The sequence below is a fragment of the Xyrauchen texanus genome, chromosome 17, assembly GCF_025860055.1.
Source record: "Xyrauchen texanus isolate HMW12.3.18 chromosome 17, RBS_HiC_50CHRs, whole genome shotgun sequence".
NCBI classification, from domain to species: domain Eukaryota; kingdom Metazoa; phylum Chordata; class Actinopteri; order Cypriniformes; family Catostomidae; genus Xyrauchen; species Xyrauchen texanus.
In genome coordinates, this window is record NC_068292.1 from 11179232 (window position 1) to 11195458 (window position 16227).

Here is a 16227-nt window from a genome sequence, read left to right on the forward strand (position 1 = left end):
CAATCTATAATGATAGAAAGCATGCATGTTTGCACTGAAGCAAATGACAAATAATTCATTTTAATAATCAGGACACAGCTTTAGAGCGCAACAGTCTGGTTCCAGAAGTAAAAATCCCATTTATTTTTTCCATCGGGGAATTGAATTTTAATGATAACTTATGAACATTTTGAGACAGATCTACCGTATGCTCTGTGGTTGTTCATCATTGGTGTATGCTACTGTTGAAGCCATCAATCTGGATTATTTCAACTTCATTATTAAAATATTGTGTTTAATAGTGGAATTCCAGGAGAAGAGTTACACTACCTTTGATTCTGAAGAGAAAAGATCCACAAATCAGAATCGCAGCAAACAAAGCACGCCAAAAGAACTCAGCAGTGACCGCCCGCTCCCATGACACACTATGAATGACACAATCCAGTGATTATACATACATATTAATACATACACTGATCAGCCACAACATTAAAACCACCTGCCTAATATTGTGTAGGTCCCCCTCGTGCCGCCAAAACAGTGCCAAACCGCATCTCAGAATAACATTCTGAGATAATATACCAAAACATGATATGGACTCCACAATTCCTCTGAAGGTGTCCTATGTGGTATCTGGCACCAAGAAGTTAGGAGCAGATCCTTCAAGTCCTGTAAATTGTGAACTGGGGCCTCCATGGATCAGAATTGTTGGTCTGATCCATGCTCAATCAGATTGAGATCTGGGGAATTTGGAGGCCAAGTCAACACCTCGAACCCTTTGTCATGTCCCTCAAACCATTCCTGAACAGTTTTTGCAATGTGGCAGGGCGCATTATCCTGCTGAAAGAGGCCACTGCCATTAGAGAATACCGTTGAAGAGGTGTACATGGTCTGCAACAATATGTAGGTAGGTGGTACGTGTCAAAGTAACATCCACATGAATGCCAGGAATACAAGATTTCCCAGCAGCACATTGCCCAGAGCATCACACTGCCTCCCATAGTGCATCCTGCTGCCATCTCTTCCCCAGGTAAACGACGCACATGCACCCGGCCATCCACATGATCTAAAAGAAAACATGATTCATCAGACCAGGCCACCTTCTTCCATTGCTCCATGGTCCAGTTCTGACACTCACGTGCCCATTGTAGGCACTTTCGGTGGTGGACAGGGGTCAGCATGGGCACTCTGTGACTGATCTGTGGCTACACAGCCCCATACACAGCAAGCTGCGATGCACTGTGTGTTCTGACACCTTTCGATCATGACCAGCATTACGTTTTTCAGCAGTTTGTGCTACAGTAGCTCTTCTGTGGGATCGGACCAGATGGGTTAGCCTTCATTCCCACATGCATCAATGAGCCTTGGGCACCCATGACCCTGTCGCCGGTTCACCAGTTGTCCTTCCTTGGACTTTTGGTAGGCACTAACCACTGCATACCGGGAACACCCCACAAGACCTGCCGTTTTGGAGATGTCATCTAGCCATCACAATTAGGCCCTTGTCGAAGTCACTTAGATCCTTACGCTTGCCCATTTTACCTGCTTCCAACACATGGACTTCAAGAACTGACTATTCACTTGCTGCCTAATATATCCAATACCCCTTGACAGGTGCCATTGTAACAAGATAATCTATTTTATTCTCTTCACCTGTCAGTGATTTTAATGTTGTGGCCTATCAGTGTATATAGTTTTAAATACAGTATCTAAATATTTAGCAATAAAGATAAAATATTTCTATACTTAATAACTATAAATTACTAGATTTATATTTTTCCATTGTTTTTAAATCGATTGCATCATTCGCAATGCTTCATAGGATTGTAAGTCATTCCCTTATTAAAGACGTTGAGTACACAGTCTTATACCATTTATACCATAAAATCAAAGTTTGTAATGTTGTGATTCATCTCAGAGCTGATTGGTTTGGAACTCTTTTATGAAGGATTTTGTGAAAGTCCAATGGGAAAAATACATCCAGAACCAAGATGGCTGAAAAAGTGAACAAATACTGTTGCGTGTGATTAGTAAATGATGCACAGGTTGTTTCATTTAAACACTAAGAGACGAGACTAAGAGACACTAAGAGAAGGTTTAGTGAATTCACCCCTGAGTTTCTTACTACTTTTTCAAAACAGTATCTACACCACAAAAATACTAAGGATGCAATCTTTGTATTAAAGTGTTATTTGAAGAAGCAGATTCCTAGGGTGTCATCCTTTCGCTAGAAGAGCTAGATTGTAAACTGAGGTTAAGTATGGGTACTGTGCAGTGATATTTACCAAAGCTAGATAAAAAGGTGTTTCCTATCCTAGCTTTTACTGTTTTAACGCGACTGTAATTCGTTATTGAACAATTAGCTTCAAGGAGCGGATCTGTTTTATAATTCCTGATTTATTTAATGTGCATCTGTGGACAGGGTTCATAATCCTGCTTCAATATGAGCCAGTCTGAGAACAGATTTGTATTTAACTCTGCAGGAAGTGAAGAGGAGAGTAAGTGTCTGGTTCAATCTCTGGCTCTGATCCGGGAGTTGCTGCGCTCAGTGGATCAGCAGGTTCAGGAGTTGGAGCGAGCGCAGCGGCTGCAGGAGATCCAGTCCCGTTTGGACCCGCGGGCTGAGACGAAGGTTAAGGGTGGAGGAGTATTTCGTGGAGGAGAGCTGCTACGCAGGGGACTCGTTCACGAGGGAACACTGCTGTGGAAGACTGCGCAATCCAGACTCAAAGGTGCCATTAGTGTTCATGTGTGTGAACACGATTCGCTAGATTCATCAGTAACCCTGTCTGGTTTGTGTAGATGTGCACGTTTTGCTGATGACAGACATCCTGGTGTTCATGCAAGAAAAAGACCAGAAATATATTTTTCCATGTCTGGTGAGTCTGTGCCTTTCTTGACTTAATTTACCTCATCTGCACCTTATTACATAAAAATCAAAGTGAATGTGTGATCGGGAATGAATGTCTGTCTCGTTTCAGGACAAACCAGCAGTGCTGAGCCTTCAGAATTTGATCGTCAGGCATATAGCCAATCAGGAGCGAGGGATGTTCCTCATCAGTCACTCCACGCCTCCAGAGATGTACGAGCTCCACACCAGCTCCAAAGAGGACAGAAGCACCTGGATGAAGATCATTCAGCAGACAGTGAGCAAGTCAGTGTCAACCTTTGAATCTCTAACACTCAAACATCTCTCCTGTTTCAGTCTGTGGCTCTGTGCTCAAGCTCTCTCTGTCTTCTAGCTGTCCTTCACGAGAGGATTTTCCTCTGATTGAGACTGAGGACAATGCTTTGCTACGCAGACTCAGAGGTATGTTAGACCCGTGTCAAATGTTTTACTCGCCTCAAAGTTGTTCTTTCTTTTCTTTCGATCTGTCTACATTTTATTTTCTTTCTTTTGCCCTTTCTACTTTTTTCTGTTTCTTTTCCTTCTTTCTTTCTGTCTTTATGTTCTTTTGTTCTATCTTTCTTTCTTTTCTTTCTTTCATCCATTTGTACTGTCTTTTCTTTTCCTACTTTTCGTTATTTCTTTATTTTCTTTCTTTCGTTCTGTCTTAACTTTCTTTCATTCTGTCTATTTTCTTTCTTTCAGTCTTTATTTTCTCTGTCTTTCATTCCGTCTAATTTCTGTCTGTCTTTATTTTATTTTATTTCTTTCTATCTGTCTTTCATTCTGTCATAATGTTTTCTTTATTTTCTTTATTTCTTTTGTTCTGTCTTTCTTTTCTGTGTTTGTTTGTTTGTTTCTTTATTTTCTTTTTTATTTCTTTCATTCTGTCTTTATTTAATTTTTTTATTTCTTTTGTTCTGTCTTTATTTGATTTATTTCTTCTCAAATTTAAAGTACAAGTTGACTGATATTGGATTTAGCTGACACTGATACTAATCTTGTGGAAAAGGCAGATAAGTGATTAATTGGCTCATCATTCATCAACAGTAGATCATAGTTAAAATGAAATCTGGTATATATAAAAATATATTTATTATAAAAAAAATTACAACATTAACATGAATCTAGATAGTTAAAGTTTGTCAAGAGAAATGTGTGTCTCAATCAGCTCAGTATATCGTGAACATGAACTCGGTCACTGGCAGGGTTATAAAATCGACTGAGCATCTGGACACTTGTCAGGCTTCTAAATGCAGCTGGTTTTAATTAGCAACATTGCTGTATTAATGACACTGTCATGCATTTTTGTTGCAATTATTCAAATTTACAGTGTTATTATGAAATTATGAAAAGTGTGTATTTTTAATCTTTTTCTAACAACCCTATTTAAAAGATTGTTTCCCTTTCATGAATATTAAAGATTAAAGGTAATGTCCTTTTAAAGAGAACAAAAGGCTTTGATGATAATGAGCAGTTTCCATCCTTTTTTTTTATAACATTATTGGAACATTGTGCAAACTTTCTTCACAAACAAACTGAATATCAATAGGGATCAGTACTGGATGTTTCCACTTGCGAAAGTTTAAGTGTAATTAATCCATTAAGATCTGTCTCTCTAGCTGACATCCAGCAGAAGGATCGTGAGGTTCTGGAACTGTTACAGGAGCGTGTCACATTGTTCTCTGATCTGGCAGAGGTCACCAAAGGTCAAAACGTTTCTCTTCCCACAAACTCCAGGAATATATTCCGAGCAGATACGCCATATGCTCCCCAGGCTGAACGGCTACTGACTGATGCCATTGCTGAGGGTAAGAGTGCAGCAGAGTGCTTAACACACAGACAATAGGGGCCTGGGTATCTCAGCGAGTATTGATGTTGACTACAACCCCGGAGTCGAATCCAGGGTGTACCAGGTCTCCTAAGCAACCAAATTGGCCCAGTTGCTAGGGAGGGTAGAGTCACATGGGGTAACCTCCTCATGGTCACGATTAGTGGTTCTCGCTATCAATGGAGCGTGTGGTGAGTTGTGCGTGGATCGTGGAGAGTAGTCAAGTCAATTTTATTTGTATAGCGCCTTTCACAACACACATCGTTTCAAAGCAGCTTTACAGAATATCAGCATTAACAGACGATAAGACTGTAATGTCTATAAAGTCGATGAATCATCATTGTGTAATTTAGAAAAAATATGATTTTTAATAGTGTTTAAGAATAATTAAATGATAATTGTATTAATAACCCCAGTGAGCAAGCTGTAGGCGACTGTGGCAAGGAACACAAAACTCCATAAGATGTAGATTAATGGAGAAAAATAACCTTTTTTCTCCAACCTTTTTTCTCCAGACTCACTGTGGGGGCCAGTTCCCCTCTGGCTAACATTATAAAATGTAAATATTAATTATGTATATGTAAAATCATGGTTTAAAATTATTAAACATCGATTAAACATCGAGTAGCATGAGTCTCCACATGCTGTGAGTCTCCGTGGTGTCATGCACAATGAGTCACGTGATAAGATGTGCGGATTGACGGTCTCAGAAGTGGAGGCAACTGAGACTTGTCCTCCGCCACCCAGATTGAGGTGAGTAACCGCGCCACCATGAGGACCTACTAAGTAGTGGTAACTGGGCATTCCAAATTGGGGAGAAAAAGGGGATTAAAAAAAACACACACACATACACACACAGACAATAGTAGTGCTCAGTAGTGACGAGCATAATGGTGATGGTTTTCTTTTTGATCCCAAACATTCAGTGGACAGACTGAGTGAAGTGCTGTTGGGCTCCGGCATTGATCGCCCACAGACCTGCAGGTTAAATGGACAGCAGAAGCAGACAGAGGCCCAGTTCACCTCCAAAACAACAGGTACATTATACACCATTAACATACAGCTTCATTTATTATTAAACATTCGTTAATGATTTCACTATCTGCAAAAGAGTGTCTAAATTAGTGATCGATTGCGATGCTGGCCAGGCTGATATTTTCCCTTTTTGAGATTATTGTTGATAACTGTGTCTGCTTAGCCTCTGTCAGGATGAACAAGACTTTAACTATACAAATATAGTTGGATTCTTTGGATCCTTCGATTAAATGATTGTGTTGTTATCCTCATCTCTTCTCCTTTTTTTCTTTTTTAAAAAGATAAAGGAACAATATTGGTTAATGGCACTCATGATATAAACAGTCAGTCACACAAGGTAAGGGTTTCATATGGGACAAAAGACAGAAATGCTTGCAAATCCCCTGCTCTGTCATTGTGAGACATTTCAATGCATTATCTAACGTGTTTCACAGGACAGGAACGGGAACCAGCTGCTGGACAAGACTTTAAATGAGGTAGAACCTTAAAAAATCTTTATTTCCTAAAAGCACTGAAGAAAAATATAGAAAACACATCTAATGGTCTAAACTGTTTATGTGTGTTTCAGGAGGTGTGCCAAAGACTGGTGAACCTCAGCACTCAATTACACGCTCTGCAGGTGAGATGCAGACTTTCATATAACACGTGTTTCTGAGAAAGATTTGTGAAGCAGTAACACAAAGTTATTATTTAAGCATAATTTTGTATACAACTTAAAGCACTTTTAGCACTGTGGATTTCTAGAAAGTAAAATTTTGCTACAACATTTTTCACTCACTACATTTACATTTGTCTACCAATAATGTCCAGCAGTGTATGTGTATGCAGCACTTCTTAAATTCTGTATTGTGCTTAATGGAATGATGTGCTGGAAATACCATTTTTAACAGTTTTGAAATTAAATGAACTAAATGAACGACTTGTTTGTTCCCCTTCTGTCACTCACTCGATGTTGTGTCGAATTAAGTGACGCAAGGGGTCTTTCTTGGGAGCCTCGCTTACCTCTGAACTTGAGAAAAGGCCAATGAGAAATTGGCAGACAGAATTTTCATGTCCCGCCTCCATACATACGGGTATAAAGGGAAACGGACATGTATCTGTCATTCAGATTTGTTCTTCAGAGCAGCGGTTGTGCATCAGCAAGCTGAGTCTCACCGTTCCACTCATCTCTGTGGCAGAGCACTGCTGTTGGATCTACGGTGTGTTTCCAGTGCGTTCTCTCTCTGCACGCTGTGTAGTCCACGCCCCTGGGCACTTCGACAGCGCTTCTGTCTAAAGAGTGTTCTCCCTCCTAAAAGAGTTTTATTTCTCTAAAAGAGTTTATTTCACTCACAAAAGAGCAATACAGAGTAGGCGTTGAACGTCCTTTTCAGGACACGTCTTTTTAAAGATGTCTTTCCGCCCCTGTGTAGTTCCTGGATGCGGCCATTTTCTCTCCAATTCTGACGGTCATAAGAGCTGCCTCGCGTGCCTGGGCTGCGATCACACGCAGGCAGCGTTTTATGAATGGTTCATGTTCTCAGTGCGAGAACATAGCTATGGCAACGTTGTGGTGATAGATTCCTACGGTGCGGCTGGTGATGAATGCGATTTGGGGCATACAGCGGGCTCGGTTTCACCAGGTAAATCCCCACGAAGCACCCGCATGCTCTTTTGCTTCCATTCAGTCTTGAGGTGAGGGCGGCTCGCCTCCCGGCCAGTGTGTTTACTGCGAGCTGGATGATGATTTTGCCGCTGCATCGTAGAGTGTCACACAGGCCCTCGGCCCCCTGTCCCTCGCATCTTCACCAAGGTCATAGAGGCAGCCCTTGCCCCGCTACGGGAAGTGGGCATCCGCATACTCAATTACCTCGATGACTGGCTCATTCTAGCTCACTCTCGAGAGATACTTTGCGTGCATAGGGATCAGGTGCTCAGGCATCTCAACCATCTAGGGCCTCAGGTCAACTGGGAAGAGAGCAAGCTCGCCCCGTTTCAGAGCATCTCTTTTCTCGGCATTGAGTTAGACTTAGTCTCAATGACAGCGTGCCTCACTAACGAGTGCACGCAGTCAGTGCTCAGGTGCCTCGCTCTCTTCGAGTCCGGCACAGTGGTTCCTCTAAATCAATTCCAGAGGCTCCTGGGGCATATGACATCTTCAGCCACTTGACAACCCATGTGGTGTATTAGCCACATATTACCTCCCCCTAGTCTGGGCAGGAGGTGTCCTCTGCAGCATCTTTTCCTCCTGAAAGAATAGGATCGGGAAAGACCGCCTTCCCTGACGCATTTCATAGTGTTAAGATAGCCCCAGCCGCTTCACACCTCTCACTCATAGAGAGAGAAAAGGCCGCGAATGCCGGACTTGCTCCCATGTTGGTCATGTAGCACCTGTTCCCCTCTCAGGGGTGCTGGGAACCTAAGGTCTGTATGTGATACCTTTTCTGGGGTGTTGGGGAGGGTTATGTGCGGCCAATACATTTGCTTCTAGCATGCAACAGCCTGCTTGCACCTTTGTCAGCAGTTCACGTAACACAGGCTAGTGCATGGCACTTCATTCAACACAACACTGAGTGAGTGACAGAAGGGGAATGTCACGGTTACTGTTGTAACCTCCGTTCCTTGAGAGAGGGAATGAGATGTTGTGTCCCTTCTGCCACGGCACTAGACCTACCACTGTAAACGGCCATACCTTATTCTCAGCTCCTCAGTGCAAAAACCTGACTGACCGACACATGCCCGCTTCCCTTTATACCCGTACGTCCGGGGGCGGGACATGCAAATTCTGTCTGCCAATTTCTCATTGGCCTTTTCTCAAGTTCAGAGGTATGCAAGGCTCTCAAGGAAGACCCCTTTTGTCACTTTATTCAACACAACGTCTTGTTCCCTCCGTCAGGGAATGGAGGTTACAACAGTAACTGTGACGTTTCATAGCTCAATTTTTTGTATCCTAAATACACAGAATTAAATTATCTATTATAAGCATACACCAATCAGCCACAACATTAAAACCACCTGACTAATATTGTGTAGGTCCCCCTCATGCCACCAAAAAAGCACCAACCTGCATCTCAGAATGAGTTACCGTAGACTTTATCAGTTCAAACCAATCTGGCCATTCTCTGTAGACCTCTTTCATCAACAAGACATTTCCATCCATAGAACTGCCGCTCACTGGATGTCTTTTGTTTTTGGCACCATTCGGGGTAAATTCTAGAGACTGTTGTGTGTGCAAATCCCAGGAGATCAGCAGTTACAGAAATACTCAATCCAGCCCATCTGGCACCAACAAACATCCATGTGATTATCTAATCAGCCAATCGCGTGGCAGTAGTGCAGTGCATAAACTCATTCAGATACGGGTCAGGAGCTTCAGTTAATTTTCACATCAACAATCAGAATGGGGAAAAAAATGTGAACTCATTGATTTGGACTGTGTCGTGATTGTTGGTGCCAGATGGGTCCTAAAATTATTCTGAATTTTCCAAATAAATTTTTTATCCTTTGTAAGATTCATGCTGTTGTGTATATACAGTAATAATACTCATAAATTAAGACTGAATGTTAAATGTGGATCTGTCTGTGTGTAGGCTGCAGTGGTGAGGCAGGACTCATTCCTGGAGCTGTACATGCAGGAGGATACAGCATCTGTGCCGGCGGAACAGGGCACACAGGGTGATCTGATAGATTTGCAGCGCAATTACAACCTGCTGCAGGAGGAAGTGATGCGCCTGCGAGCCACCCAGGAAAAGCACAAGAGCGGCGACAGAACACAAATTCAGCTGCAAAAACATCTGGAAGAGCTGCGACTTCAGGACACAATGGATGGCAGAGACACACTGGACCTGTTGACATCGCAAGAGACAGCATGTCAAGAGGACGGTGAGACAGCTGACGGTCCTAGAGGTGAGACCTACGAAACATCTCACATAATCTCCCTCCTCTAGCATACAGTGCTGTATCTCCTGCACACTGTAAAACAATACAAAGAGAATAAATGCACAACACGTTTCTATTGCAGTGTCTTTGCTGGTTGCATGAAGCAACACCATGTTGAAAAGTCTGTGGCCCTTACCAGACTTCTTAAAGCTAGGGTGTACTTCATGACCACAAACCCATACGAACATGTTCTATGCATGTGTATGGCATCTGCTTTGTGATTGTCTTGTAGCAGTCAACGACAGGCACAGATGACGTGCACAGATGCAGACTGTCTGCTTGTCCAGAAAAACTAGGCTGCATGCGGACAGTCATTGCATACTGTGCTGATTGTGAAATGTTGTTATGTGCACTGTGAGCGAGACGTAGCAGCATTCGGAAATTCAAAGTACACTTAGTCCTTTAACCAACAATACTCACTTGGTCAACCTGGTTCATCAGAAAGACCAAAATAATTTTCTGGTGATGCCAGCACCACACTGCAAAAAATAATTTTCCTAGTAAGGATTTTTGTCTTTGTTTTGCTAAACATTCTTAAAACAGTATAATTTGACTAGAGAAGCAGAATGACATTGTGTCTTGTTTTCAGAGAAATCTAACAAATGTTTGTAACTTTATGCTTATAACAAGAAAAAACTATTTGGAATCAAAAAGTGTGAAAGTGTGATCCTCTGACAATAATATCAACTTTTAATAAACAACCTAGAGATTAAGCTGTCAAATTTAAAATGTGAATATTCATCGAATTTAAGATGTGTCTACACTCATGATATGCATCCACTAAAGTACATATGCAATCTTCATTTATTAAAATATAAAGTTAAATTAGGGTGGATTAGCTCAGAACTCCTTGTTCTAGAGGCAAACACTTTACCATGTGGTGTCATCAATAATTCTGGCTCATGCCTTACTTATCCATTCATTTATCAACTGACCAACAAAATCCCACTACTTAAAATTTTAAGATTTATAGATCAGATTATTAAATTAATTGTGAGATATTTATTAGAGTGCTTGAATTGGTCATAAAAAATGACAATTTATCAAATCACTAAAAGATTATTTGACATTATCCCCAACAATCTCGCCACCTAAAAGAATGGAATCGTTAAGGAAACAGATCTGTTTTGTGTAATTGGAATCACTAAATTCATTAGGATTTGTATCTCTTGTTTTTATATTATTATGTGGCAATATTATATAGGGATTAAATGGGTCTGATACTGCGCTCATGTACTTGTACTCATACTTGTAAAAAAAGGCTCAGATTCCAAACACTAATACCAATACGTATAAAATTCATTGCGTAAACGCAGCGAACATATTAAAAGCATGTTATGTCTTAGTGGCAGTGGTGGCTCAGTGGTTGAGGCTCAGGGTTACTGACCAGAAGGTCGGGGGTTCAAGCCCCAGCATCACCAAGATGCCACTGTTGGGCCCTTGAGCAAGGCACTTAACTCCAGGTTGCTCCAGGGGGATTGTCCCTGTAATAAGTGCCCTAAGCATCTGCCAAATGCATAAATGTAAAATGTAAGATGGCCACTTAAACACTGAAAACACCTCATTATTACTACTCACTCTTGTGTGTAGTAGATGACAGAGAGCAGATTGTGCATTCACCTTGAAGCTTGCAGCACATACACACTACATATTTATTTTATTAAATTGCAGCCTTTTGTGGTTTAATAATCACACTTTGTTATTTAGTGACCTGCTTTTCCAGAGGAGAGAAGCTGACATCAAAAACATACAAACTTAAAGAGCATCATTGATTTGTTTTGTTTTTTGCCAAAACAAATGATTAATTTAAATTGAAAATAATAAGTATAATAGTACTACTAACTAAAAAAAGAATAATTATATTACATTTCAGCAACATATCACATCTATGATGCTCTGAAGTGCAGCACTCTATTTGACCAAAAAAACTTCAGTGTTGTATTTTTGATTGTATTGAGAATCTGTACAAGCGACTTTTTATATAATAAAAAATAATGTTATGTTGAATATTAATGTATGTTTTCATAGATTATTTACAATTTAAATGATAAATTAATGTTTTTATTTATTTATTTAGACACCCTTTTGATGATAAAACTGAATTAAACTGTCAAATATGAAATTCAGAAAACAATTAAATGGAAAACACGATTTGTGAAAAATTATGAATTTAGAAAAAAAATAAATATGATTTTTAAACATTTTGTGACAGCTAAAATGCTTTTTCTTTATGATGTCTTTTGAGTAACAGTTGCTGAAACATAAACACTCTGTCATCAAATCTGTGAAATCAGTCTCACAGTATTGTTTTTGAAAACACTGACATTACAAAAAAATTCAACAAACAGGTATCGCACATCCGTAATCGGTACCAGCGAGTATGTAAAAGGAAGTATCTTTACTTTTGCTCATTCTCAAGAAAATTGTATCGGGACATCCTTAATATTATGTTATTGCCCATCAATTTACAATCCAGGTGTTGTCATATTGCTTTTGTATCAAACATAAAAAACACTTGTGGCTTGGTCAAGTACTTAAGCTTTCAACTCTGGTCTGTATGTGTTTGTTTAGATCTGCAGGATATTCCAGAGGAGAGCGAGTGTGTGACTGAAGCTCACAGTTAACAGCAACTCCACATGAAGAGCTTCACCAAAACCAGACATACTCACCTCATCAAACCACTGTAGAATAATCTTAATACATTTTATATGAATGAAGTTTTTGAGCATTTTTACAATTGTGTTGTCTGTTTTATTTAATTTAACAGCTTATGGTGTATTTCGTCCTTGATTAAAGGACTGAATAGAAGGTAGAAATGAAGGACAAATTAGATGATATTCTGTGCTCATTCTGACTTCTGTAGAAGTGTGTTTTTGAATCTCATCTGTAGACTTTCAATGTAGCTGTATTTATTGTTTATCGTCCAAAATGAGCTGTCATAATGCTGTGGGATGTATACTACATACTGTTCTTCTGCTGAAATAGATAATGTTTGATATTGTGGTAAAGATTATGAAATTTAGCACATTAAATTGTAATTTGTGGGCGACTTGAAAAGGTCTTGGAATGCAGTTCCGCTGAAAGGAATCAAACCAACAGAAGTTATCTCCAACAATAACAGGAGAACTGTTAAAAAACACATATTGATGTTGAAAATAGAATGAAGTGGAAAAAACACATTCTTTATGGTTGACTTGAAAACCACACTAAAAAAAGGCTTTCTTTAATGCTATACAATTTGTACTCTTTGTTTCGATGTATAAACATTTGTATGGAGGAGGAAAAAATCTGTTTAAACAGCTGTTAAACAAATTTGTTTTTATATTGCATTTTTTACAATGGTTTTTTTTAATCATTGTACTGTGTTTAAATATATTGTGGGAATCATGTATTTTGTGTTTATTTCACTCTGCATCAGTATAAATGCTTTGATAATTTGCTATAGTCTGTTTCTTCATCTGTACATTCAACACATCTGTTACATTTAGCACAGAGTTCACTCATAATGGGCCTCATTCATGAAATAAGTGCAGAACTTATTTTTGTGTAAATTGTTTGTAAAGCCGTTCTAATGTAAATTTTTGGATTCATGAATGTTTTCATATTTTCAAAATATGAGCTGGTAGAACCAAAATTTACACCTGCTCCCGACCATGTGTATAACATGCATAAGTCATACAAATTTTTTTGTTCTTTCTGACAAACTGCCATGACTGCATGTTGATGGAAGTTAAATTAAATAATGAAAAAAATAACTAATGAAATTTGTAAAATTTACCTTAAAAATATAAAAAATAAATAAAAGCATTTTGTTGTTCTCTTTTTAAACCATAATTAAAAATGTTTGTTGATGCTTGCATTTATTTCTTCAAAGTTTTTTCTGAACTCCACTACATTAAATTGATAAAGCTTTTATAGCTGAAGTGCTTGGCAAGTGGTGAAAAGGAAAAATGCTGTTTGTGTTTGATTATCTCTAAAAAATAAATACAATTAATGCCCACTAATATGACTGGTTGGACAGTTTCTTCATTTGATATGAGGTCTATAATTTAGGTTTCATAATTCAGTATAGCTATGTTAATGCTGTTTAACCTATAAATAAACATATCACGGACAGGTGTGTACACAAAATAGCAGAACAAAAACCCCTGAACACTATTGTGGCTAACAAATCTTTTATTATCTTATAGCATATCAGTCAAAGACCTTTGTTCTGCCCATTATCTGGTCATGGTAAATAATCGCCATCTAGTGGCCATTTTCAGTATTGCAGTTTGTTATTTTTGTGTACATACGCAGTGTTGATTTATTAGTTCGGCAACAGTTCAACGTGCAGCATCGATTTCAATTCGATGCACAAACAGCCTTTACCTTGGAAAAAGATATGCCTGTAAGTTTATTTACTATTTGTAAAGATCTTTAAAGTGTTATTTGGTAACATGATATTTCCTCTTGAAAATAAGTTTGTGATCGATATGAAAATGTAGGGAAGTTTTCTATCACATGTATCAAGTGCAGATTGTAGTGCACGTGTTTACATTTATATCAGAACGAATTAATGTAAAAGTTGTAATTTCATTTCTTGTTTATTGTATTTCAGTTTTACAAAAAGAAAAAAGGATCACACAAGTAAACATTCTGGAAAGGATAAACTGCTTCATGTGTGTTTGTTAGCTAGCTGTCTAGTTTCTTCAACGTGACGCAGTTGCAAGGACAGCATAACCTTCATCAGGTATTCTATTTGTTTCTCTGATTACAAATTACTCATATATTTACGAAAGTCTAAAAAAAATTTTTTATGACACCAATGCTGTTATGCTGGACAGTGTTCTGCCTTTTAAAAGAGACCTATTATGCCCCTTTTTACAAGATGTATAAAACTCAGTTGTCCCCAGAATGTGTGAAGTTTCAGCTCAATACCCCAGGGATAATTTATTATACCATGTGTGAGGGTTGTCGATAAGGAGGACACGGGAGGCAGGTTACTCCACTCACAGGTAATTTTAATGGCCACACTTCAGCGCTCAAAACGTCAAAAATAGGGCTGGGATAAACGATAATTTTTTAAACAATTAATCTAGCGATTATTTTTTCGATGCGTTGATTAATCTAATGATTCATTTTTCCAGTCCGATTCGATTTCGATTCGATTATCTCCCCATTAATTGACTAATAGCAATTTATGTTGATTTACATATCTGAATGGAAAAAAAAATAATTCCTTAACATTGCAATATATGTTTATTGCTCTTAAAATTCCAAAATAAAATACTATACAAGTGCAAAGTAATGCATTCTTAGTCAGAGGTAGCATTCAATAAAACGTCTCGGGTTACATGTGTAACCCTTGTTCCCTGAAAAAAGCGGAATGAGATGCTGCGCTGCTAAGCGCTACGGGGAACAACTCTAGCTGTGAACCGAGCTGAATAATGTGTGCAACACGTCAATGAACATTGACCGGAATTTATAGCCTCGGCTGATGTAATCATTAGATGCACCTGCGGCCAGGCTATAAGTGGATACGTCACCAGGTGTCGCCAGATACTTCTTTTGAAGAGCAGTACTGGGACGCCCCAGTGCGGCAAGCAGCGCAGCATCTCGTTCCGCTTTTTCAGGGAACAAGGGTTACACATGTAACCCGAGACGTTCCCTTTACAAAAAGCTTCACTACGATGCTGCGCTGCTAAGCGCTACGGGGAACGCAATACCCACGCCGCCGCACTTGGGGCTGTCCGGACCCCTACGGTTGTGCAGTGTACTCACAAAAACGCGAGAGGTCTCAGACATGAGCTTGAGATGTCGACTCAAGGGCATAAGAGCCCGGAGTAGCATAAACATCTAAACCATTCAATTTTGATGAATGTGTGCGGAGAGGACCAGCCTGCCGCATCACAAACTTGTTTAGGCATGGGCTGAGATGTCGACTCAAGGGCATAAGAGCCCGGAGTAGCAAAGCATCTAACCCATAAAGTTCGATGAATGTGTGCAAAGAGTACCCTATCGCAACACAAACTTGTCATAAAAACTGATGAATGTGAGCGGAGAAGACCAGCCTGCCGCATCACAAACTTGTTCAGGCATGAGCTGAGATGTCGACTCAAGGGCATAAGAGCCCGGAGTAGCAAAGCATCTAACCCATAAAGTTCGATGAATGTGTGCGAAGAGAACCCTATCGCAACACAAACTTGTCATAAAAACTGATGAATGTGAGCGGAGAGGACCAGCCTGCCGCATCACAAACTTGTTCAGGTATGAGCTGAGATGTCGACTCAAGGGCATAAGAGCCCGGAGTGCAGAACATCCAAACTAAAAAAGTCCAATGAATGTGTGCGGAGAGGACAACCTGCCGCATCACAAACTTGCTGCAGAGGGAGACCTCTAGCCAAGGTTTTACAGGAGGAGAGCCCTCTGGTAGAGTGCGCCCTAAAACCTACTGGCGAAGCTTGACCGCGCGCCTCGTAGGCCCGGGCAATAATGAGGATGCCTCTTTGAGGGTACCCCGCCCACCAAGCCGTGGCAAACCGCAGTGGCCACATAGAACCTGGCAGTGGCGAGGCAAGTGCCCGCTGACAGTTCT

At 39.9% G+C, this 16227-nt stretch overlaps 2 protein-coding genes across 3 annotated transcripts in view; both read left to right on the top strand.

Annotated features, from left to right (window-relative positions):
• LOC127657988 (rho guanine nucleotide exchange factor 2-like) overlaps positions 1-13669 on the top strand; it is a 71702-nt gene extending 58033 nt beyond the window's left edge. For both annotated transcript variants that reach the window (XM_052147033.1, XM_052147034.1), the window contains 11 exons: positions 2463-2711; positions 2782-2858; positions 2961-3133; positions 3222-3289; positions 4489-4677; positions 5624-5734; positions 6014-6069; positions 6167-6208; positions 6301-6351; positions 9302-9617; positions 12222-13669. In XM_052147033.1, coding sequence (XP_052002993.1) covers positions 2463-2711; positions 2782-2858; positions 2961-3133; positions 3222-3289; positions 4489-4677; positions 5624-5734; positions 6014-6069; positions 6167-6208; positions 6301-6351; positions 9302-9617; positions 12222-12274 — 1385 coding nt within the window. In that variant the 3' untranslated portion in view covers positions 12275-13669. The remainder of the gene's footprint in view (positions 1-2462; positions 2712-2781; positions 2859-2960; positions 3134-3221; positions 3290-4488; positions 4678-5623; positions 5735-6013; positions 6070-6166; positions 6209-6300; positions 6352-9301; positions 9618-12221) is intronic.
• A 105-nt stretch (positions 13670-13774) lies between these two features.
• Positions 13775-16227, top strand: part of LOC127657989 (sodium-dependent dopamine transporter-like) — a 60894-nt gene continuing 58441 nt past the window's right edge. The window contains exons 1-2 of the mRNA XM_052147036.1: positions 13775-14040; positions 14251-14382. The gene's annotated coding sequence lies outside the window, so the exon portion shown is untranslated. The remainder of the gene's footprint in view (positions 14041-14250; positions 14383-16227) is intronic.